Source organism: Hyaena hyaena, unplaced genomic scaffold (genome assembly GCF_003009895.1).
Source record: "Hyaena hyaena isolate Hyena2069 unplaced genomic scaffold, ASM300989v1 scaffold_82, whole genome shotgun sequence".
In the NCBI taxonomy this organism is placed as follows: Eukaryota; Metazoa; Chordata; class Mammalia; order Carnivora; family Hyaenidae; genus Hyaena; species Hyaena hyaena.
In genome coordinates, this window is record NW_024080713.1 from 1548172 (window position 1) to 1568235 (window position 20064).

General features: G+C 42.5%; 2 protein-coding genes and 1 non-coding gene across 5 annotated transcripts in view; all 3 read left to right on the top strand.

The window, feature by feature from the left end:
* The first annotated feature begins 4105 nt into the window (after nucleotides 1-4105).
* TRNAR-CCU lies at nucleotides 4106-4178 on the top strand. Its single transcript has one exon. It is a non-coding gene; the product is annotated as a tRNA-Arg (tRNA).
* Nucleotides 4179-4708: 530 nt separating this feature from the next.
* FMC1 (formation of mitochondrial complex V assembly factor 1 homolog) lies at nucleotides 4709-8233 on the top strand. Its single transcript, XM_039234013.1, has 2 exons — nucleotides 4709-4914; nucleotides 7943-8233. Exons 1-2 carry the CDS (start codon nucleotides 4777-4779, stop codon nucleotides 8144-8146), a joined length of 342 nt encoding a protein of 113 aa, XP_039089944.1. The 5' UTR covers nucleotides 4709-4776; the 3' UTR covers nucleotides 8147-8233.
* Nucleotides 8234-15454: 7221 nt separating this feature from the next.
* LOC120232966 (putative RNA-binding protein Luc7-like 2) overlaps nucleotides 15455-20064 on the top strand; it is a 57574-nt gene continuing 52964 nt past the window's right edge. The window contains exons 1-2 of one of the 3 annotated variants that reach the window (XM_039234008.1): nucleotides 15926-16007; nucleotides 18977-19060. In XM_039234008.1, the coding sequence (XP_039089939.1) occupies nucleotides 19023-19060 (38 nt within the window). In that variant the 5' untranslated portion in view covers nucleotides 15926-16007; nucleotides 18977-19022. Of the gene's footprint in view, nucleotides 16008-18976; nucleotides 19061-20064 lie in introns of those variants that run through there. The other 2 variants (XM_039234009.1, XM_039234011.1) reach the window with 2 other exon arrangements.

The window sequence follows — 20064 nt, forward strand, 5'->3', positions numbered from 1 at the left end:
TGGTCATGAGTTCAAGCCCCATGTTGGGCTCCATGCCGGGCATGGAGCCTACTTTAAAAAAAGTATGGGCACTGTCCCACCCCAACACATGCGCGCACACACAAGCTGAAGTTGCTTATACCACCTGTGTTTCTGCTCTAATGACACCAAGTTACTAAAAACATCCCTGAACACATTATAAGGCAGCAGGTTCCAATCCCCTGCCCCCAGCTTTACTCTTCTCCATAGCACTCATCACCACTTGATAAATTTTGATTTATCAAAATTTGATTATTATTTATTTGATTATTGTCTGTCTTCCCCTTTCTAGAATGGTAACTTCATGAATATCGAAGTTTTACCGACTCTGCTTGCTTTTGTTTCCTTATCTATAGGAGTGCCTAACTCATGGCACATGCTCAATAAAAATTTAATGAATGATAAAATATTTGCCTTCCCAGCCAACCTTGACCAAAACATGGGGACATGACCCAGGCCATGTTAATTAGAAGTACTCACCCCAGAATGGGACTCTTAGGAAGACAGTTAATCCATTCTGGCATAAGTAAGAGCAGAGAAACCAGCCCAAACCAGTGTCCTGGAGCAGCAGCTTCGGTGCTGATGCCCAGTCCCTGTTCCCTGTCATTTTGTCTGCATTGTGAAGCTGTAGCAATTGTGGCTGGTGGTGTTTTCACTGGAAGCAGCCCTGGGGCAGGACACTGGGTGAGGTTTCTGAGCCTGGTCTCTGGCCTTACCGGGAAATTCTGAAAATTACCCAGCATCTTTTTAATAAAAATTCTTTTTTTGCTATAACTTTAAAAATTTAATATGCTTTGGGGTTAGATGGCCTGGGGCCAAATATCAATTTTCCGCAGACCAGTTCATAATGTTGACTAACCCACGAAGTTATTCTGAGATTGTTCCCACATTTGTAAGTGGGTAAAATCAGGGTACTACCTCATAGGATTGTGGCGAAGGTCCAATGGGTTGTTGCCTGTGAATTTTCCCGGGACACAGTTCACACACTTGCAACCCTAGGCTACATAAGGCCAACAGAAGTGTTCTGTTTGATACATTATTGTTTTTAGCTTGATTGCTGACATTGAAAAGGCAGGGCACTTCATAAAAATACTGGATTTACAACTATTGAAAAATCAAAAACCCTGGCAACACAGGGACCATGTGCCTACTTGGCACCAATGAGACTGAGCTGCAAGTGTCCAGCTCCTTTGCAGGAAGTATGAGCCCACCTGGCCTTACTTATTCTTGCATTACCTGCCTGGTCTCTGCTGTAGGGTTTCAAGTTTGTAGCCCTGAAACTAGGAATAGAAAGATTTTCTAAAGCTGCAAAACTGGGAAGTTGGACTAAATTGTCTCTACAAACTTTTTCAGACTGATGTGGTGTTTTGTTGCTGCATGGAAATTTCAAAACTTGGAATCATTCCCAAACAACAGCCCTCTTATCATCTTTAATGATTCTTTGGGTTAACAGGGTTTAGCAGGGCAATTCCCTGCTCCAGCTGACAATGGCAGAAGTTGTGGACATCTGGACATCGAAGACGGCTTATTCACATGGTTGGCAACTGATGCTGTCAGAGGAGAGCCCACCTGGGACTATCCCAGTACCCCTCCCTGTGCCTTGGGGTTTTCATAGCACAGTAGCTAGATAAGAAAGAAGCAGGAAGTGAAAGTTGCTGGTCTTAAGACCTGGTGTTCTATAGAAGCTCCAGAATGTCACTTCTGCTACATTCTATTGGTCAAAACTAGTCGCAAAGACCACTCTGATTCAAGAGAGGGAAGGGGCAGGAAAGAAGCTTCACCTCTTGACGTAAGGAGCAACAGATGTATAGAAAGAGAAGACTGCTGGAGGGCCATCTTTGGAGATTAATGGCTACGTATACATAACATTTCATGATTGTTTACCCCTTCCTAGTGTAAGAATGGCCTAGAGCAGAAGAGTCTCTTGGCCGTTCAGTAGAAAGGTATTCACAATTACTTACTGCCCTGGACCACAACATACCAAGTTTTTGAAGACCTACTTCCAATAAATTCTCCCAGTTCCTCAGAGCTGGCTTAAATTTGCTACATCTTAGAAGGCTGGTTAAACAAATTATATTGTGAAATAAAAATTCAGCCTCATAAATTTTTTTCTTTTTTTTTTTTTAATGTTTTTATTTATTTCTAGGAGAGAGAGAGAGAGAAAGACAGTGTGAGCAGGGGACGGTCAGAGAGAGAGAGAGTCACAGACTGAAACAGGCTCCAGGCACTGAGCTTGAGCTGGCAGTCAGCACAGAGCCCGACGCGGGGCTCGAACCCACAAACCGCAAGATCATGACCTAAGCGAAAGTCGGACGCTTAACCGACTAAGCCACCCAGGCGCCCCTCAGCCTCATAAATTTGAAAAGATCTAATCAACTTAAGAATCAGGCAGCAACCCATCTAGCAACTATAGAGGAGCTCCAAAGGACTATTGAAAAGGAAAGGTTTTTAAGGTAGAGAGTTGAAAAAAGGAAATTATTAGCTAAGAATCCATTGTTTTAGGCAAGGTCACCTTCCTAAGGGGAAAGAATGGGGTCTCTCAGTAAATGCCCTGGTGCTGACCGAGAAATTTCCGCATTGACTGGTTATAGGTTCCACTTTGGGGGGCTTATTACTGTAGTCAGGTTAGGTGTTAATTCTTGGTTTACTGACTTGGGCTCTTAACCTAAGTGACACCATTTTCGGCCTGTGGTTTTTCTCTTTAACAATATTATGAGGAGAAGAACTGATAGGATTCTCCCCAACTCCTCCTGCAGATGTACCTTTTAAAATCAGATACTTGTGAATTATAGGTTGATAAACATTTTATGAATGCCACACGGAGAAATTAATTCACTCATATGAAGTCATTCTAGTATGGTTTCCTCTAATGTCGATTCTGGAAGTGTCAGGATTCCAGCCAGAGTATGAACCCTTAACTTAAAATGGGCCACAGATACAGCTGATGGGCCCTAACAGGGACCCAGGAGGAGGGACCTATTAAGAGTGGCCAGGTAGGAGTCTGTGCAGTTGCATCCTGGCTCATGTGGAAGATAATGGAACAGAGACACAGGTAATCTTCATGTAAAAGGAAAGATTAATGTCATCTAGAGAATCGAGAGGAGTGCAGAGGTGAAATAAATCGTTTTAGCTTTACCATACTGACCACAAAGGCCTAACGCAGTGTCTGACCTAGACTTCTCAAGGAAACTGGAAGCCCAAAACTTAAATAAGAATATTAATACAAATGGCCAAACTTCAGGCAGAGGAAATAAGACAAGGGGAGGAGAGGAAGAAGAGAGAAGTAGAGATACCTAGTGCGAAAAAAAGTGGGAGGAAACAAGTAGTGAGAGATGACGGTTACGATACATGCAAGTATCCGGGGCAATGGGGAGCCACTGCGAGATTTTAAACGAGGAATTAAGATCGCTGATAACTCAAGGCACATTAAGTTATACAATTAGGAACAGAAGCAGAAAAATAACTATTATTTCTAATTAACTAATTCCTAACGAATTAAATAATAAATCCCCGCTGTCCTCCGTTTCACTCTGACTTGACAATACAGGCGGCAAGGTACACGTTCGCAACTCGCCAATGGCTCTGCCGGAAATGGCCTCACCCCTACAACCGGAAACAGAAAGTGACCGCTGCGGACGCCACCTAACGGCGTGTTGGAGCCAAGCTAAGTCCGGACAGCCGCAACACCGGAAGGGGCCGGCTGTTTCCGGTAAAAATCCTACACAGCAGCAGCTCAGAGGGCGAGTCTCCGAGATTCGGCCAATGTGCCCAGCGCGCTCGGCTCCACGACATCGCATGCCCACTTTTGCGCAGGCGCGGGGTTACCAGGCAGGCAAACGCGTACGCAAAACCGTGCGCGCGCCCGTCCTCCGTCCGGCGCATCGGTGCTGTTTCGAGGGTAAAGCCTTTGGAGCTGGAACGCGAACGCTTGTCCTCTGAACTACAATTCCCAGCATGCCTCACCCCTCACAGTGGTATTAGGTGTGGTTTCTCAGGATAGGTTAAAAGGAGACCTAAGTGACGATGACGTACCAAAGAGGAAAAAAAAAAAAATTGAATACGTTGCTGGAGCGCTTCGCTCGCAGAAGCCCCAGTGGCCTAATGGATAAGGCATTGGCCTCCTAAGCCAGGGATTGTGGGTTCGAGTCCCATCTGGGGTGATGAGCTTTTTACCTTGATAAAAGACTTTTGCCATTCTTAAAGAACTTTACCGAAATATGCGAAATTAATTTTACCTTTTAAAAATGCGAAGTAAATGTGTCGTTTCCCTAGGTGATGGGCTACTGTTTGCAAGAATAAGCATATTCTGTTTCCTTCTTCTGAGCTGCCACAGTGCCGTGGGATTTCTAGGAACTCCGTGCTCTCGATATCTTTCGTGTTCTATTTCAAATCAACACCTATTCCTACCAGGCCCACTTATTCTCGGGACTCCGCGGTCAGTTAATGACGTCTTAAATGACGCAGTCACCAAAGACCCTCCTTTCCCCTCGCCTGGCCCTTTCTCAAGTGTTTCTTAAGGACCTGGCGAGGCAGTTACACTCGGCTTTCGTTTACTTCTCTCTTAACTCCTTAAGCCGCCGCTCGGCGTTTGATTAGTAACGCTGTGCGGAGAAGGGAAGTGAGACACTCCACTACTCGGTAATTGAAGGGGGGATCCGGCACTGTGGGTCGGACCGTACCACTAAGCAGCTGGGCGGGTGGGGAGCGAGTAGGAGGGGCGTAGGGCGCCGTTGGGCACCGCGCTCCGAGGACGGGAAAATGGCGGCCTTGGGGTCGCCGGTGCGCACTTTACGAGGCCTTCTACGGGAGTTGCGCTACATGAACGCGGCCACTGGCCGACCCTATCGTGACGCCGCGGCCTATCGGTACCTCGTGAAGGCTTTCCGTGCGCATCGGGTACGGCAGCCCGTGTCCGGGTGCTCCGGCGCCCGTTCCCCGGGGGAGGAAGGAGGAAGAGGGTAGGGCCTGGCTGCGGGTAGGGAGCGTCGTCCCAGCGCCTGCATTTCTGAAACCAACCCTCCCAGCCCGCCGTGGTTCTGGCCAGGCAAACACAGGCCCTGGACCTTAGGCTATGGCCTAGGCCCGGGGACTAGCCAAGGACCAGGGATTTCATTGGCTGGCCTTTCGCAGGTGCGGGGACAGTCAAGAGAGTGAAGTGGAGGAGATGGGGGGCGGGGAGGGGGCAGGAGGAGAAGAAATGCAGTTGGTGGAGCGTGGAGGGTCACTAGCGGCAGCATCTATCAGTCACTCTTCCTCATCCTTCCCATGGTAGTTATTCTGAAAACCTGGTTTTGAGGCAGAAAAGAACTGTAATAAGATGAGGACTATTAAGAACTTGGTAGGAACTGTGTTTCACTTATGTTGTATTTCATACCCCATTTAACGGACATGTGCCGCTGATCTAGAAATCTGTAATGAGGTTGTGCTATCACATTAACGTGATTATCTGACCAGATATATTTTTTCCTTCTATAGCAGATAAATATGAACACATGGGAAGCTTTCCTTGGGAAATTCCTTCGTGAAATCCACACTCCATATTCCTCTTAGGCAAGAGCGGGTGGAAGAAGTTTTATTTTTCAAATGGGGCAACTACACCCAACGTGGGGCTAAAATTCAGAAACTTTTATTTTTTAAATATTTATTTATTTTTGAGAGAGAGAGAGACAGCATGAATCAGGTAGGGCAGAGAGAGACGCACAGAATCCAAAGCAGGATCCAGGCTCCGAGCTGTCAGCACAGAGCCTGACATGGGGCTCGAAACCATGAACCGAGAGATCATTACCTGAGCTGAGTCGGGCACTTAACCGACTAAGCCACCCAGGTGCCTCTAATTCAAAAGCTTTTTAAAGGCCACGGTGTTCGGGACTTCAAGGAACTTGGCTAAAATGAATGAGATGCACATGGGTCCTGGAAGTTTACAGTCCAACCAAGGAGCCCTACAACAAAGCACTTAGAATAAGTAAGTGCTAAGAGCCTAAACAACGGGAGGTCCTTGTATGAAGAAGGATTTCTGGAGGAAACTAAGCAGGGACCTGAAGTGTAAGAGTTTGCAAGCAAATGGGGGTCGGGGAAGATGAGGTCCAGGTAAAGAAGCTGTACAACTGGAAGCCCAGAGGTGAGAACAGACATTTGAGACTGGTTAAAGATTAGGGGGTGGAAGGTGAAGTGGGAGATGTGGTAGGCAGGAACTTAAACTTCCTTGTAAATATAATGGAAGGTCATTCTAAGATTTTAAGATGACATGATTATGGGTGTACCTTATGGGGGCATTATTGCCCTTAAGAGAGGCTCTCAAGTTTCGTGGATGTTCATACTACAAGTTCCAGAAACACAGCGAGGATATGGAGAATGCTTTGTTTCCTGCTGGTTCAGAACTAACTCAATAACCATCTATGCTCATTTTCTCCATCCTTCCCCTAAATGGAAGAGGTTCAGTTAGGGAGGAACCTCTGCTTTCTCCTTGGAGAAAATAACCCGTTTTTTTTTTTGTTGTTTTTGATCTCTTTGTGATTCATATACTGTTTATATATTGCTGACTCTTCTCCCCTGACTTATGATTCAGGCTTAGCTGAATCATGGCCTACACTAACAGAATTTGTTTCAAATCTTATCAATTTTGGGGTTTATAATAGAAATGGATGTTACTTGTTTTTAATGTTTCTCGTTGGTGTTGGTCGCTCACAAGTTTTTACTTATAAAAAGTTAATTGGGGCACTTGGGTGGCTCAGTTGGTTGAGTCTGACTTCGGCTCAGGTCGTGATCTTGCGGTTCGTGGGTTTGAGCCCTGCATCAAACTCTGTGCTGACAGCTCAGAACCCGGAGCCTGCTTAGGATTCTGTGCCTTCCTCTCTCTCTGCCCTTCCTCAGCTTGCAGTCTCTCTCTCTCTCTCTCCAAAAAAAAAAAAAAAAATGTTAATTGATTAAAGCAGAGGAGTTCCTTTTTTGAGCAGCTCATGAGTGTCATTTTCACATATGTGATCTGCAGCTCTTTTTTTGTATGTGTGGTGTGCAGATCTTAAACCACGCTTTCTGGTTTTCAGATCCCACCTCTACATATTCAAGTGAAAAAAGGTCAAAGGGGTTTACATAGGCAGTGGTGCACAGAGGTTAATCTGCATTTAGACAAACAAAGGGCTCCTTAAGTGTTTTAAGCTATGTATACATCTCAGTCTCACCTATTCTCCCAAGTTCAGAACCCAAAGCTAGTCAAATAAAGGACAGTGTGCTAAATCTGGAAATTGGTTGTGATGAAGAAAAAACAAGGTTTGCAATTACTGGGGACTTGTGAATGGATATCGCTTCTAGCTATTTACAGTCGTCAGAATATGGATTTTTCAGATGGACAAGTAAATTTTAAGTAATATTCTATGAGTATATGGATATTAACTTTATATATAAAGCCTTCATTTTGTTACTGTTGAGGACAAAGCTATTCTTTTTCCAGACAATATGGTTTTGCTTTTCATTGAAATGACAGATCTACGACATTAACCAAAGTCAGAAATATAAAAATTAGACTCTCATTTGTTTGAAGGGGAGAGAGTTCTATACACCTTAGGCGACATTAATTATTATAGTTTCCCATCTCTGCCAGTAACCAACTACTGAGCCTCTCTGGGCTTTAGTTTCCTCATTTGTAAAACAAGGGAGTTGAAATGACTTTTTCTGTATTAAAATGTAAGGACATTCAATGAAGCTCCTCAGTGAAACTCCTTGTAAAATTCCTCTTCAATTAATTAGAGGTCAGCTTTCCTAAGCCACAATTAGAGTGTCTCTACATATATAATTAGTATACACATATACATGTTTTTATTCCCTCTGTGCAATTTACTTCCATGCTAGAGAATGCTTCTTGAATCTCTCTGGCTCTGTATCTGTAGCTGGGCTGTTAATAAAGTATGTGACCTTGCTACTTCTCCAGGTTACCAGTGAGAAGTTGTGCAGAGCCCAACATGAACTTCATTTCCAAGCTGCCACCTACCTCTGCCTCTTACGCAGCATTCGAGAACACGTGACCCTTCACCAGGAATTTCATGGCAAGGGTGAGCGCTCCGTGGAGGAGTCTGCTGGCTTGGTGGGTCTCAAGTTGCCTCAGCAGCCTGGAGGGAAGGGCTGGGAGCCATGAGAATGGAGATTCCTTGGAAGCTGCCTTCAGACAAGAATTTAATCATTTCTATCTGTATATTTATCATTAAATTTTTTTGCAAGTTTAGGGTTTTGCTATGTAATTTTGTCAGCTGAGTGTTTCTTAGGTTTTATCCTTACTCAGTGAATTTACTGAACTTCTCATATTAGGCTGATTGATGCTCTTCATTGACTTTTAAGCTTTATTATTTTTATTTTAAATGTATACAAACATTGTTTTAAGTAATTCAAATGGTATAGAATATAAAATAAAAGCTTTCTTTTCTTTTCCCTTGCCCCTCCCCTTTCCCATCCGTGTTACCAGGGGAGAACTTTTTCTAACAGTTCGGTGTGTATCTTTCCAGCTATTGGAAAGCATATATATCCTTATATAAGCATACTATTTATTCTCACTCTCTCACACACACACACACACACTTTAGTACAAAACACACAGATATGATGTGTTTAAATTCCTGACAGGAAAACAGATGGTATACTCAAATAGGGTTGCTGAGGAGAGCTAATGAAGGGATATATAAAGATGTGATGCTTCTAGAGGCTAGCAATAGTTGGGAGCTATTACCTCCATAGGCTGAGTTGACATTTAGGTATAGGAACATGACCATCACTCAACCGCAGGCTGTAGGGAGGAAGTCCAGGGACAGGGACATGGAATGAGCATAGTGACTTCTTCTGCCTTTTGTCAAATTGTTGTTCCTCTTGAATTCTCTATCAGGGTGAAGGGCTCTACCATGCACTTGGCTGACCCAAGTAAAACACTTTAGCTTCATTTTGTATTCCTGACTCTTAGTCTCCATGTCTAGTCAATCAGCAATTTCTGCTTCTGCAGTGGCTCTAACATCCCTCCCTCCTCCCTGTCTCTTCATTGCCTCTCTTCTCATTGAGGCACTAACAGACTTTTGCCTGAACTACTAAACTAGTCTCCTAAATGTTCTTTTTTGCTTCTAACATTCTCATATACAAATTACTCTTTCGGTGAACCACTAGTGGTTCTTTATCTGTGACCACTTTGTGGCCTAGGTCAGTTTCTTGTAGGCACGTCTTACAGCTTCTTCCCTGCACTGCAAGCTCCTGAAGAGTAAGGACCAGGCCGCATTCATCTTTGTAGTCTCCAAGGCACCATCCCTGGTGACTTACACGTAGCATTATTCCACATTTTGAACACATAGCTAAGTTAGCACTACTTGCTAGGAGTACAATCTGAACAGAACTGGTCATAAAGCACTCCACACACCATTTCTTCTAAGAGACCAACATGGAAACAATTGTATTAAGAGATCAAACAAGCATTTATTCAATTAATGGATCAACAAACTAGAAACATTTAACATAGTTCGTTTCCTGTTTTATTTCATGGGCATAAGTATATTATTAGTTTAATGTTTATTTTTGAGAAAGTAGGAGTGGGTGAGGGGCAGTGAGAGAGAGAGAGGAAGGGAGAGAATCTGCAGCAGGCTCCATGCTGTCAGCCCAAAGTCTGATGTGGGGTTGAAATCACAAACCACAAGATTTGGACTCTCAACCTACTGACTCACCCAGGCGTTTCAGGCAGGAGTAAATTACCTGAAGATGTCTTACTTTGATAAAATAAAGAAGGCAAAAGGATTAGGGTAGGTTAAGTTTTTATTTCTTTTGTTGTTACAATATTGCACATACAATAAAATTTGAGGCAGAATTGCCTAACCAGGGTAAAGTATTTATTATGGGTTGGAAGTGATAGAGACCTAGGTTTTAATCCACTTTTCTGATTCACCAGCTGTGTTATCTTGGGCAGATTAGTTGGCCTGAGCTTGTTCCCTCTTCTGTAAAATGGGAATGCCAACAAGGTGGTTGTAATAAATATAGAAAATACTTGCACAGTAAATAAGGAGGACTTGACAAAAAGAAAATCTTAACTTTTCATCATTTTACTATACTTTCATTCTTTTATCATGAACCCTTCTCTAAGCCCTATTGCCACCTATCTTCTGGATTGTGGACAGGTTTTTTTTACTTTAAATAATTTGCTCAGGACATTTCTTTTTTAAATAGATTTTAAGATTTTACTTTTAAGTAATCTCCATGCCCAACATCGGGCTCAAACTCACAACCCCGAGATTAAGAGTTGCACGCTCTTCTGAATGAGCCAGCCTGGGGCCCCTGCTCAGGCCATTTCTATCCGTAAATATTCAAACCTGTGCTTCTTACTAATGGTCTTACCAGAAAGAATTAGTTGAACTCAGTTTTAGAAATAGAAGGAAATGATTTTGGAACACAAACTACTGAAGATAAACTTTCTGTCCTAAGAGTTCCGAGAACTGAGGTTTTTTACACTGTGTTAATTTGCTGCTCTAGTTTTTGATGTGCTACATGCTTTGTCCTGTTCCTTTACTTTGCTGTCTCTTACCTTTGCTCCTTTATTTTCAACTGCTTCCTCTCACTGCATTATAGTAGCATTTAAATATCCTCAAGGTTCTGCCGTCTAAAAACAAATACTCAACCTCTTACACAAATGCCTTTTTAGTTACTACCTCTTCATTGAGAATATGAAATAAGCTGGAGCGCCTGGGTGGCTCAGTCGGTTAAGTGTCTGACTTCAGCTCAGGTCATGATCTCACAGTTTGTGACTTCGAGCTCCACGTTGGGCTCTGTGCTGACAGCTCAGAGCCTGGAGCCTGCTTCCCATTCTGTGTCTCCTCTCTCTGACTCTGCCCTGCTCCTGCTCTGTCTTTCAAAAATAAATAAACCTTAAAGAAAATTTAAAACATGAAATAGGCTGTATTGAGGTATGATTTACACATAATATATCCATTTTAAGTGTGCAGGCCAATGAATAACAAGTGAATACATCTGTATAACAGCAACCCTATGAAAACTAAACATTTCCGTCACCCTCGAAAGTTGCCCTCTGAAGTCAATCCAATTCCCCTTCCCCACACCTGGTTCCAGGCAACCACTGACCCCGCTTGCCGTGAGCATAAATTAGTTTGGCCTGCTCAGGAATTTAATCCAAGTGTGGTCATATAGTATGCACTCTTCTGAGTAGCATACTGATTTTGAGGTTAATCATGTTGTTGCGTGTGTCCATTTTCTGTATCTTTCACTGCCCAATTATCCTTAACCCATTATAGTCTGGTTTCTGCCCCTCCACTCTACCAGAACTGTCTTGCAAGGTTACAAATGACCTTCAGGTCACTAAACTCAGTGGGTCATTACTTATCTTGCTTGATCTCTAGGGAGCATATTTTTTAAGTAAACTTAGCTACCCTCAACACCGGTCTTGAACTCATGACCCTGAGATCAACATCCCCTTGTTCTACTGACTGAGCCAGCCAGATGCCCTTCTAGGAAGCATCTGACACTACTGACCATTATTTTCTCATGGCTTTGATGACATCACATTCTTGTTTTCTTCTCTTGCTCTAGCCAATTTTCTTCGGTTTCCTCTTCTGCATATCCCTTATATACGCTGATGTTCCTCGGGTTCAGGTCGTTATCTCACACTTGATATAGTTTCCCTGGGTGAGGTCACCTCTTTTTCCCAGGCTTCAATTATCACCAACAGGCTAACTCCAGCCAAGCCCCTCTGTAAACCCCTATGTCCAACTGCTTCACAGACAACATGACTTAGATGATTCAAAGGCATCTCAAATCCGATGCATTCAAAATAGTACTTCATCATCTTCCCCTATAAATCTTTTCTCTGGTAATGAGACTTGTGCCAGTCACTCAAGCCAGAAAATGGAGTCATTGTTGATTACTTCTGCTCCTTCATACCTTCAGTTAAATAATCACTGAATTAATTAGATTCTACCTCCTAAGACTCTCTTGAATCTCTCATACTCTAGTCCAGACTTCTTACTTACCTCTTGTATCTCTTCCCTGAACCACTTTTGTCCCTTGTAAATGTAGCCCAAAAAGACACGTATTTGGCTGCAGGGCATGTGCCAGTTTTGTAATAACTGCTTCAGTAACAAAACTGAGCTGCACTTTTGGGGGGTTTGTAGGGTTAGGGATGCAAAAGGCAAAGTCTAGGGCCCATCAAGGTAGGCACTCTAAAAAGCCACACCCACTTCAATCTAGAACTCTGAAGTTCAGCCTCAAAGATGATCTGTAAGCAAAAAGTCCTTCCCAGGTTTTCAGCCCAGGTTTTTAGCCCAGATTTTTGTCATTTTGGTGGTCAAGAGGAATTGAGACCTTGAACCTATATTATGGTAGTCCTTGACTTCAATGACCTATCAGAAAAATAAAAATCTTCTCTGGAGGAAGATATTATTAGATCTTACTTAGGCTTATACTATTCCCCTACATGTTTTTTCAAATACATGTTCAGCACATAAAGATAACCAGACACACAAGAAAACAAGACTCCATTAAGTGAAAAACTGCAGAAAAATAGACAACAGAAACAACACTACAAAAAAACTTCAGATAATTAAATTTAGCAAACTCTGATTACAAAACAATGATGTTAACTAAGGTCAAAGAATAACCAGGCTTGGAAATTTTATCAGGGAACCAGAAACTAATTTAAAAAAATAAAAAAGACACAGAGGCACAGAAGACTTGAAAAAGAACTCAATAAAAACTCTAGAATTGAAAAAATAATTCAATTCATGGATTTAGCAGCAGACTAGATACAGTTTAAAGGAGACTAGTGAACTATAAAATTTGTTAGAAAACAAAAGTACCGGAAAGGTAGAAAATGCAGAGAGTAAGAGATCTAGATGATACAGTGAAACTTGTCAAATTGTCATTTATTTGGAGGTCTAGACGTTGATGAGTGAGAAACAGTATTTAAGAACAGCTAAACATTTCTTGGAATTGATGAAAGACAAGTTCACAGGTTCTAAAAGCTCAATGAATCCTAAAAGAAAAAAACAAATCCACACCCAGATACATCATAGTAAAACTGCAGAAAACCAAAAGCTTAGTAAGAACAAAATTTCAAAGCAGCCAACTATCTGCAAAGGGCTAATGGACTGAAAACTGACCTCATAGGAGCAAAGATAAACAAGCAGAAAGACGGAGTGTACATGCTGAAAGAAAGTAACTTCAAACCTAGAATTCTATACCCAATAAAAATACCTATCTAGAATGAAGAAAAGCAAAAGAAAGAGCTTTTAAGATCAACAAAAGTGGGACAGTTCCCCATGAGCAGACCAACAAAAGCAAACTCTGAGGCAGGTTAGGCAAACTTCGGTTTTAAGCTAGATAGTAAACACTTCAGTCTTGCTGGCCATACAGTATGTTATCTTTCACAACTACTCAACAATGCTGTCGTAGTGCAAAAGCAACCATAGACAATAGGAAATGAATGAGCCTGGCGGTATTCCAATGAAACTATTCAGAAAAATAGGCAGTGGGCCGGATTTAGCCTGTGGGCCAAACTGCTGACTCCTGTCCTAAAGTTTAGACTTCAGACAAAAGGGAAATGATTCCAGATGGAAAGGCAGCGATTCCAGAAGGAATGAAGAGAAAAGAAAGTGGTAATGAACATCACATGAAGTGAAAAGAAAAGTGGTAAATTACATGAAGTTTAGCTTCAAAAAACACAGAACTAAAACACATGATAACAGGCATAAAACTTCAGAAGAGGTTAAAATGAGTTCGTCTTCTTTGTGTTATCTGGACAAAGTGAAAAGGTATTAAGAATGACCATTTTAACTTTTCGGGTAACTGTTAAAAGAATAAAAATAAAATGAAACTTCCAAATTACCAGAAGGGGAAAAAATGGAATGATTAGAAAGAAAGCAGGGAAGGAGAAAATTAAATAGATGAGACAGATAGGCAAAACAGAAGAGCTTTAACACCAAACATATGAGTAATTACACAAATACAAATGAATAGGATTATTAAATTTTAAAAAGCCAATTATATGCTGTTTATGAGACATATTTAAAATGTGAGCAACCACTGGATGCTGGGACACTGGATAGTTCCTCCAGCTGTCTCAGTTCCTCAATGAGTAACATAAAGAAGTTGAACTGTAAAAAAATAAAACGTAAGCAACCAGAAAAGTAGAAGGTAAAGGATAAAAACTAAATTCTCATTAACACATAAATTATTCAACATGTTACTATACTTGCCTTCCAAGTTTTTCAAAGGATCATGCTGTATATAGAATATGCCTCCCACTAGGACATAATAATTTGTACACTCTTATTGCAAATTGTTTTCAATGATATTCTTAGTATTTGGAGTTGTTGGAATTTTGAATTCTTTGAATAATTGGAGGGAAACTATTTTGTCAGTTACAAAAGACAGCATAATTTAAAATTTTTTATTGGCCCAATATTCATTCAAAGGGATCTTGGGCCTATGACTACTATTTTATGTTTTTTTTACTAATCTTTCTAATAAGTTCCAAGCTAATGCATATGCATTTTTAATGAAAAAATTTTACTGTTATCTCTCTTCCAAGTATCTAGGAAGTACCTATATCTCATTTTAAGGAATTAATATTTTACAAAAAAAAGTTTACAAAAAAATACCAGGCTAAGCATTTTCTGCTAGCTCATTTAACCCTCACAACAGTGCTGTATGTGTTTATATCCATAAACATGAGATTACGAAATAAACTGCTTAAGGTCCCAGTTAGCAATCAGTCGACTAAGATTTTGAATTCAAGGTGATGGCAAGCTTTGAAAGCACAGGCTTTCTTTGCCGTCGTCAATGCTGCCGATACACTGAAAAGGCCTAATTCTTCAAACTTACCTCTTAAACGGGACAAAAAAATTCTCTAAAAGATCACCTCCTTTCCTTTCTAAAAATACTGCTTAACTTTTATAGTTCCAAATTTAAACTAACAGCTTCCTGTTATAAACAATGATAATCGATCAGAATGCGTTAGATCACCTGTTTCCTAGTATATTAAGTTCAGGTGTTATCAAGTTCAGGGGTGGGAGGTTAGCTTCCCTATGCATAGATGAAAGACTCAGACATCAGTTCTCCACGGTTCCTTTTATAGAAGGTCAAGGCAGCAGTGGGGAAGAGGTTGGGTGTACAAATTCTGGGTGGGCCCCTGAAAGCGAGTATGCGTTAGAAATACGCCTGTATTAACTACTAAGTCTGCTAACCTCAGTAGAACCGATCCGCAAGGTCTCCACTTACTTTCGACTCGGGCTAACTCTCTGGCACAATTGCTAATTTGAGTCCGGTTCGCCAGCACAGCGTGCCTCACGGCCTTAGCCCACTTGGAGACCGGTGCCCGCAGTTTGGCGCCTCGGGCGGATCTAGCTCGAGGGTCGTTTGATAACTAGTCTCGCGAGATCTGAGGGGAAAGGGGCGGGAGAAGCTCGCGTGCACGCGCCCGAGAGCCGTTAGGGTGGAACCTCTCCCGGGCGGGGCGGGTGGAGCAAATGCAGTTGGACGCCAGTTGGTGGAGCCCCCGCGGGAAACAACTAAGCGCGAGGAGCGTGCGCGCTCACGTCCCGGCGACGGTGGCGGCGAGCGGCGTCAGAGCTTGAAGGGGGGGCTGACGGCTTCTGGCGGGTGGCGGTGTTGGAGGCAAGAGCTTGCTTAGCCCGTAACGCTTCTGTCCCAGGACCCGACGGAGAGTGAGGGAACGAGGGTTGCTTTCGGGGGCTGCTGCCTTCCACTTAACGCATCGTCGTGAGGACCGCAGCCCGGACTCTCCTACAAGCCCTCCAGCTCCCTTTCCACACGCCTCGAGGCGGCGGCGGCGGCGGCAACTGAGACAGCGTCTCACCTTCCCCCACCCCTTCCCCTGTCCCCCCCGCCCGAAAGGGCCCGGTCTGCGCCCCACCCCCGCCCGTCCGCTCGCTACGCCGCCGCCATGTCGGCGCAGGCCCAGATGCGCGCGATGCTGGACCAGTTGATGGGCACCTCCCGGGACGGTAAGTGTCTGCCTGTGCCCTGGGGGTGGGGGAGGGGAAGGGGTTAGCGAGGGGAAGGGGCTCCGCGGGCGTACCTGGGCTTGCGTGTGTGGCTGAGTAAGGGGCTCCCAGATTGGTAACACGAGGTCCCGGCTCCCGTCCCATCCAATCAGGGCTGGGCAGGCGGGCCTGGGGGGCGGTGACCGAGCGGATTGGCGGGAACTGCTGCCAATGGGGTCAGACGGGGCCTGGAGGCAGAAAGGAGAGTTTGAGATTCAGTGTTGACTTGTCTGGGATGGGGGAGCCCACGTCTCTCTCGGCGTGGTGGGGCTTCCCGTCGTGTGGCTGGTTAGGTACCGGTGGACCGCTAAAGCCTCCGCTCCCTGAACTAATTACCTAACCCCGAGCTTTGGGATCGTCCCTCGCCGCCGCCCTCGCGAGCATCCAGGGACAACTGCCCTGCCCCCACCCCAGCTCCCGCCCCCCGCCCCTTACCTGGGTCCGGAGAAAACCTTCACAGTGATTCCAGTCCCAGAAGTGCACTCTCGAGCCCCTCAGAAACAACCATTCTTACGGAAAAATCTGACCCAAACCATGGTTTCTTGAAGTGGGTGTGTTTGGCCCCGTTTTGTGAAGAAAAAAAAATGTTATGGCCTGTTTTTTCCGAGAGACCTCCATCTTGTTAGAGAATTTAATAGCAGCTTCGTTCAGTAAATATTGACAAGTCTTGCATGTGCCCCAAATAGAGCCATTTTGAAAATGTGGTGCCCAGTGAAATAGAATTGAAGGAAACAACAATCCTTTTAAGCACTTAGGTTAGGATTTGCGTAGAAAATCAGTAATTGCTGGATATCTTTTTGTCTTAAGGAATTTCTAATAAAAACATGAAATGCTGTTGCTTTTTTGGTGATGATAATTAGTAATGTATTCTCAAATTGAGCTCAAATCCATGCTGTTTCCGAGGAAAGGTCTAGTTCAGTATTATCTCTTAACAGCAAACCACTTGCTCATTTTTTTATGCTGCTTGTCTAGGCAGATCGTTTCTTAGCCATTAAAGAAACGATTTTTCCTTGAAAAGTTATTTAAGTTGCTTGACGTAAGAGAAGAGGCACACTCCTCTTTTTTAACAGTTGCTTTTCTGATTTTCTTGAGTACTTTGCAGCAAAATATGTGAGTAGATTAAAATATATACTGAATTCATATATTTTTTGCAGTGCATACTGAGTGACTTTCAGTGTTCACATTTGAATTTTAATAAAAACCCACATTGGGAACTTGTCTTCATAGGACGTATAAACAGGTGGAGGTGGCAGACCTATTTGTGGTTGTGTAGGGAGGAGGGGAAGATTGGGAAGGAAATGAATTTTGTATAGTAAACCCTTGAATATTGACATTGATTAAAAATGCCCCCGGAGAAACTTTTACCTGTTCATTTTTCACTTTTAGATAAGAATGGCTATTTTATAACTGCAGCATGTTTTAACATTGCTCCTTTTCCATAATGAAGACAGTATTGGGAAGAGACCTAATTCAGGATATTGGCTGATAGAACAACTAATTTTTGTAATAAAAATTTGGAAATCATTTAAGATTTTACATGACTTTTAATCCTAGATGGATACCATTTTTGGTACCTTCTGCATGGATTGAATTTTTAATTTTACTGGGAGGGTAGTTGGAGCAAAGTAACTTAATCGCCTGATAAATTTCCAAACTAGGTAGCCAATCTAGTATTGCAAAGCTAAATAGAAAAGTACTTCTCTTTCTATTCCTGTGTGTGTAGACAGCAGAAACATGGGTTTCTTAAAAACCCATTCTGCTTTGTATACAAATAAACTTACACTTTTCATGTGTCTGTTACTGGATTTTTTTTTGCCTTCAGACTAAGAGGATTTCAAATGAATTCATGTAAACAAGTCCACAATATTATTTAGCTGAAATGACTGGATTTTCACTGCTGTGTTGGGCCAGAAGTAAGAAAGCTACTACTTTCAAGGAAAAGGATTGAATGTTTTTTTAGATATCCAGATTAATTCTTTTATGCATACAAGATAAGAATCAGAACATTCTTTTCCTTCTTACTAGATAATGAGTTTACATATTTCATCTTATGATTCAGGACCTTTAAATAATTAGGATTGTTCTTTTTTAGCATACAGTCAACTTCAAGTTATCCAGGGGTAGGGGAACATGGATACGTTTCTGAATAACACCATATAATTTGAAACCACATAATGGAAAGCTTTGTGTTGGACAAAAGAACAGCTTACAGGGAATGCTGTTGGGTGTCTTTGGCACTAAGAGGTGGAAATGGGGATCCAAGAGGTGGGAGAGAGATGGAAAAGGTAGGTAGGGGAGGGTATTTAGTTAAGGCAGCTCTGTCTCTCTCTCTCTCTCTCTCATTCTTTTTCTCTCTCTCTTTTGTAAAATCATCCCAGAAACAAACTAAAACAACCAGTCTTCTGGGATAGTGAGACTCAAAGTTCCAGTAAGGCCCTTCAGCTCTTAGTGTCCTGTCTCTGAGGGAATCTGAAGTGGCACAAGAGGCCTAGGGCACTGGGAAAACCTTTCGGTTTCACCTCCCCCTCTCCACCAAAAAAAATATTTCTTCCTTCTTTCCCTCCCCCAAATCAGTGTTGATTAGTTCCTTTTTAAACTCCTTGGAGATGGAAGTCTATTAAAAGTAGATCTTACTTTGAGTTACTTAAATCAGTTAATCATTTAGAGTACCTAATACCTACACTTCATTGAAATTCTCAGAAATAGGAATTTTAGTGTCAGGGAAATGGAGAGGTAATTTTGGAACACGGGGCACTTCCAGAAAGGTCAGTCCTTGGTGAGTGGTGGAAGTGGGGGGCTTTGGACAACCAGAGGGCAGCATGATGGCGCCGGGAGGCTGGGCAGGGGGATGACCAGGAGGTGGGAGAGGAATGCATAAGGGTGGTGGGAGGGCCAAAGACAAACTTTGCCTTCTTTGCAATTTTGCCTAGGGCCCTGGTGGTGGCAACCGCCTGTGTGCCACTGAAAATCGTGCCGATGCCTGGCATACTGCATAAATGGAAGCAGGGTACCGCGTGAGTTGAAACATTGGTCACACTATATAAAGTTTGTATATGTGAATCAGTGTAACTCATACCCATGTAACTGGGGGTCTGACTGTATTTGGATTTTTCTGATAAGGCATCATGGGCTAAGGAAAAGAGCCCTGGGCTGAGACTCAGGAGACCTGGTTTCTAGCCCCAGCTGTACCTCTAATTATAACTGTGGGTAAGTCACTTAACCTTTTTTGCCTCAAGTAAAATCAATAATTTGTTAAATGGGAAACCAAATAATTTCCTATGTTACCCTCAAGAAGTATTGCAAAATAAGTATATTTTAAGCTTTTTAGAAGAGAGGAACCATAAGTAGATATAAATTAGTATGTTATTTTATCTGAAGTTTGAGATACATTAAACTTTATATAAATACCTTTCTGTTTTAGTTGTTAGCATTAATAGAAGGGAAAGGGATAATTTATTTTCCCTGAACATAGTCCATTTGAATGTAGGGAGGAGCAGCAAAGGAAAATTCGAGCAGCAGTTTGAGAACTGTCTTTGTCACAGTTGGAGGAACTCTGTGTCCTTGCACAGACTGTCGTCATTTTTTGGGAGTTGGGTTAATTGCAGGCATGTCCGTTAGCTAAAGCCCTATTGCCAATACATACAATTTGGTTATAAGTCTCTGACCCTAAAAACGACTGGCAAGGTGCAAGGGATAGGAATTAAAATTGAGGATATGAATTTAGATTATGTCCTAAGTTTAGAAACTAGGGAATTTACAGTAAGCAGTTTTGAGGACTCCATATATTTTAATTACTTACAACCTTTAAATAGCAGAAATAATCTCTGAAAGATTAAAACATGCCAGGAATGGCAATCACCCGTCTCCGTACTACCACACTCCTTACCCGAAACAACCAGTAGACCATTAGAATGTAGAACCCTGAATAGAATTTTATAGCATCATTAAGTTGCCCATTATTATTAGGAAATGTTTAGGGCAAGTTAAAGCTCTCAGATAATTTTATCTACTTTCGAGG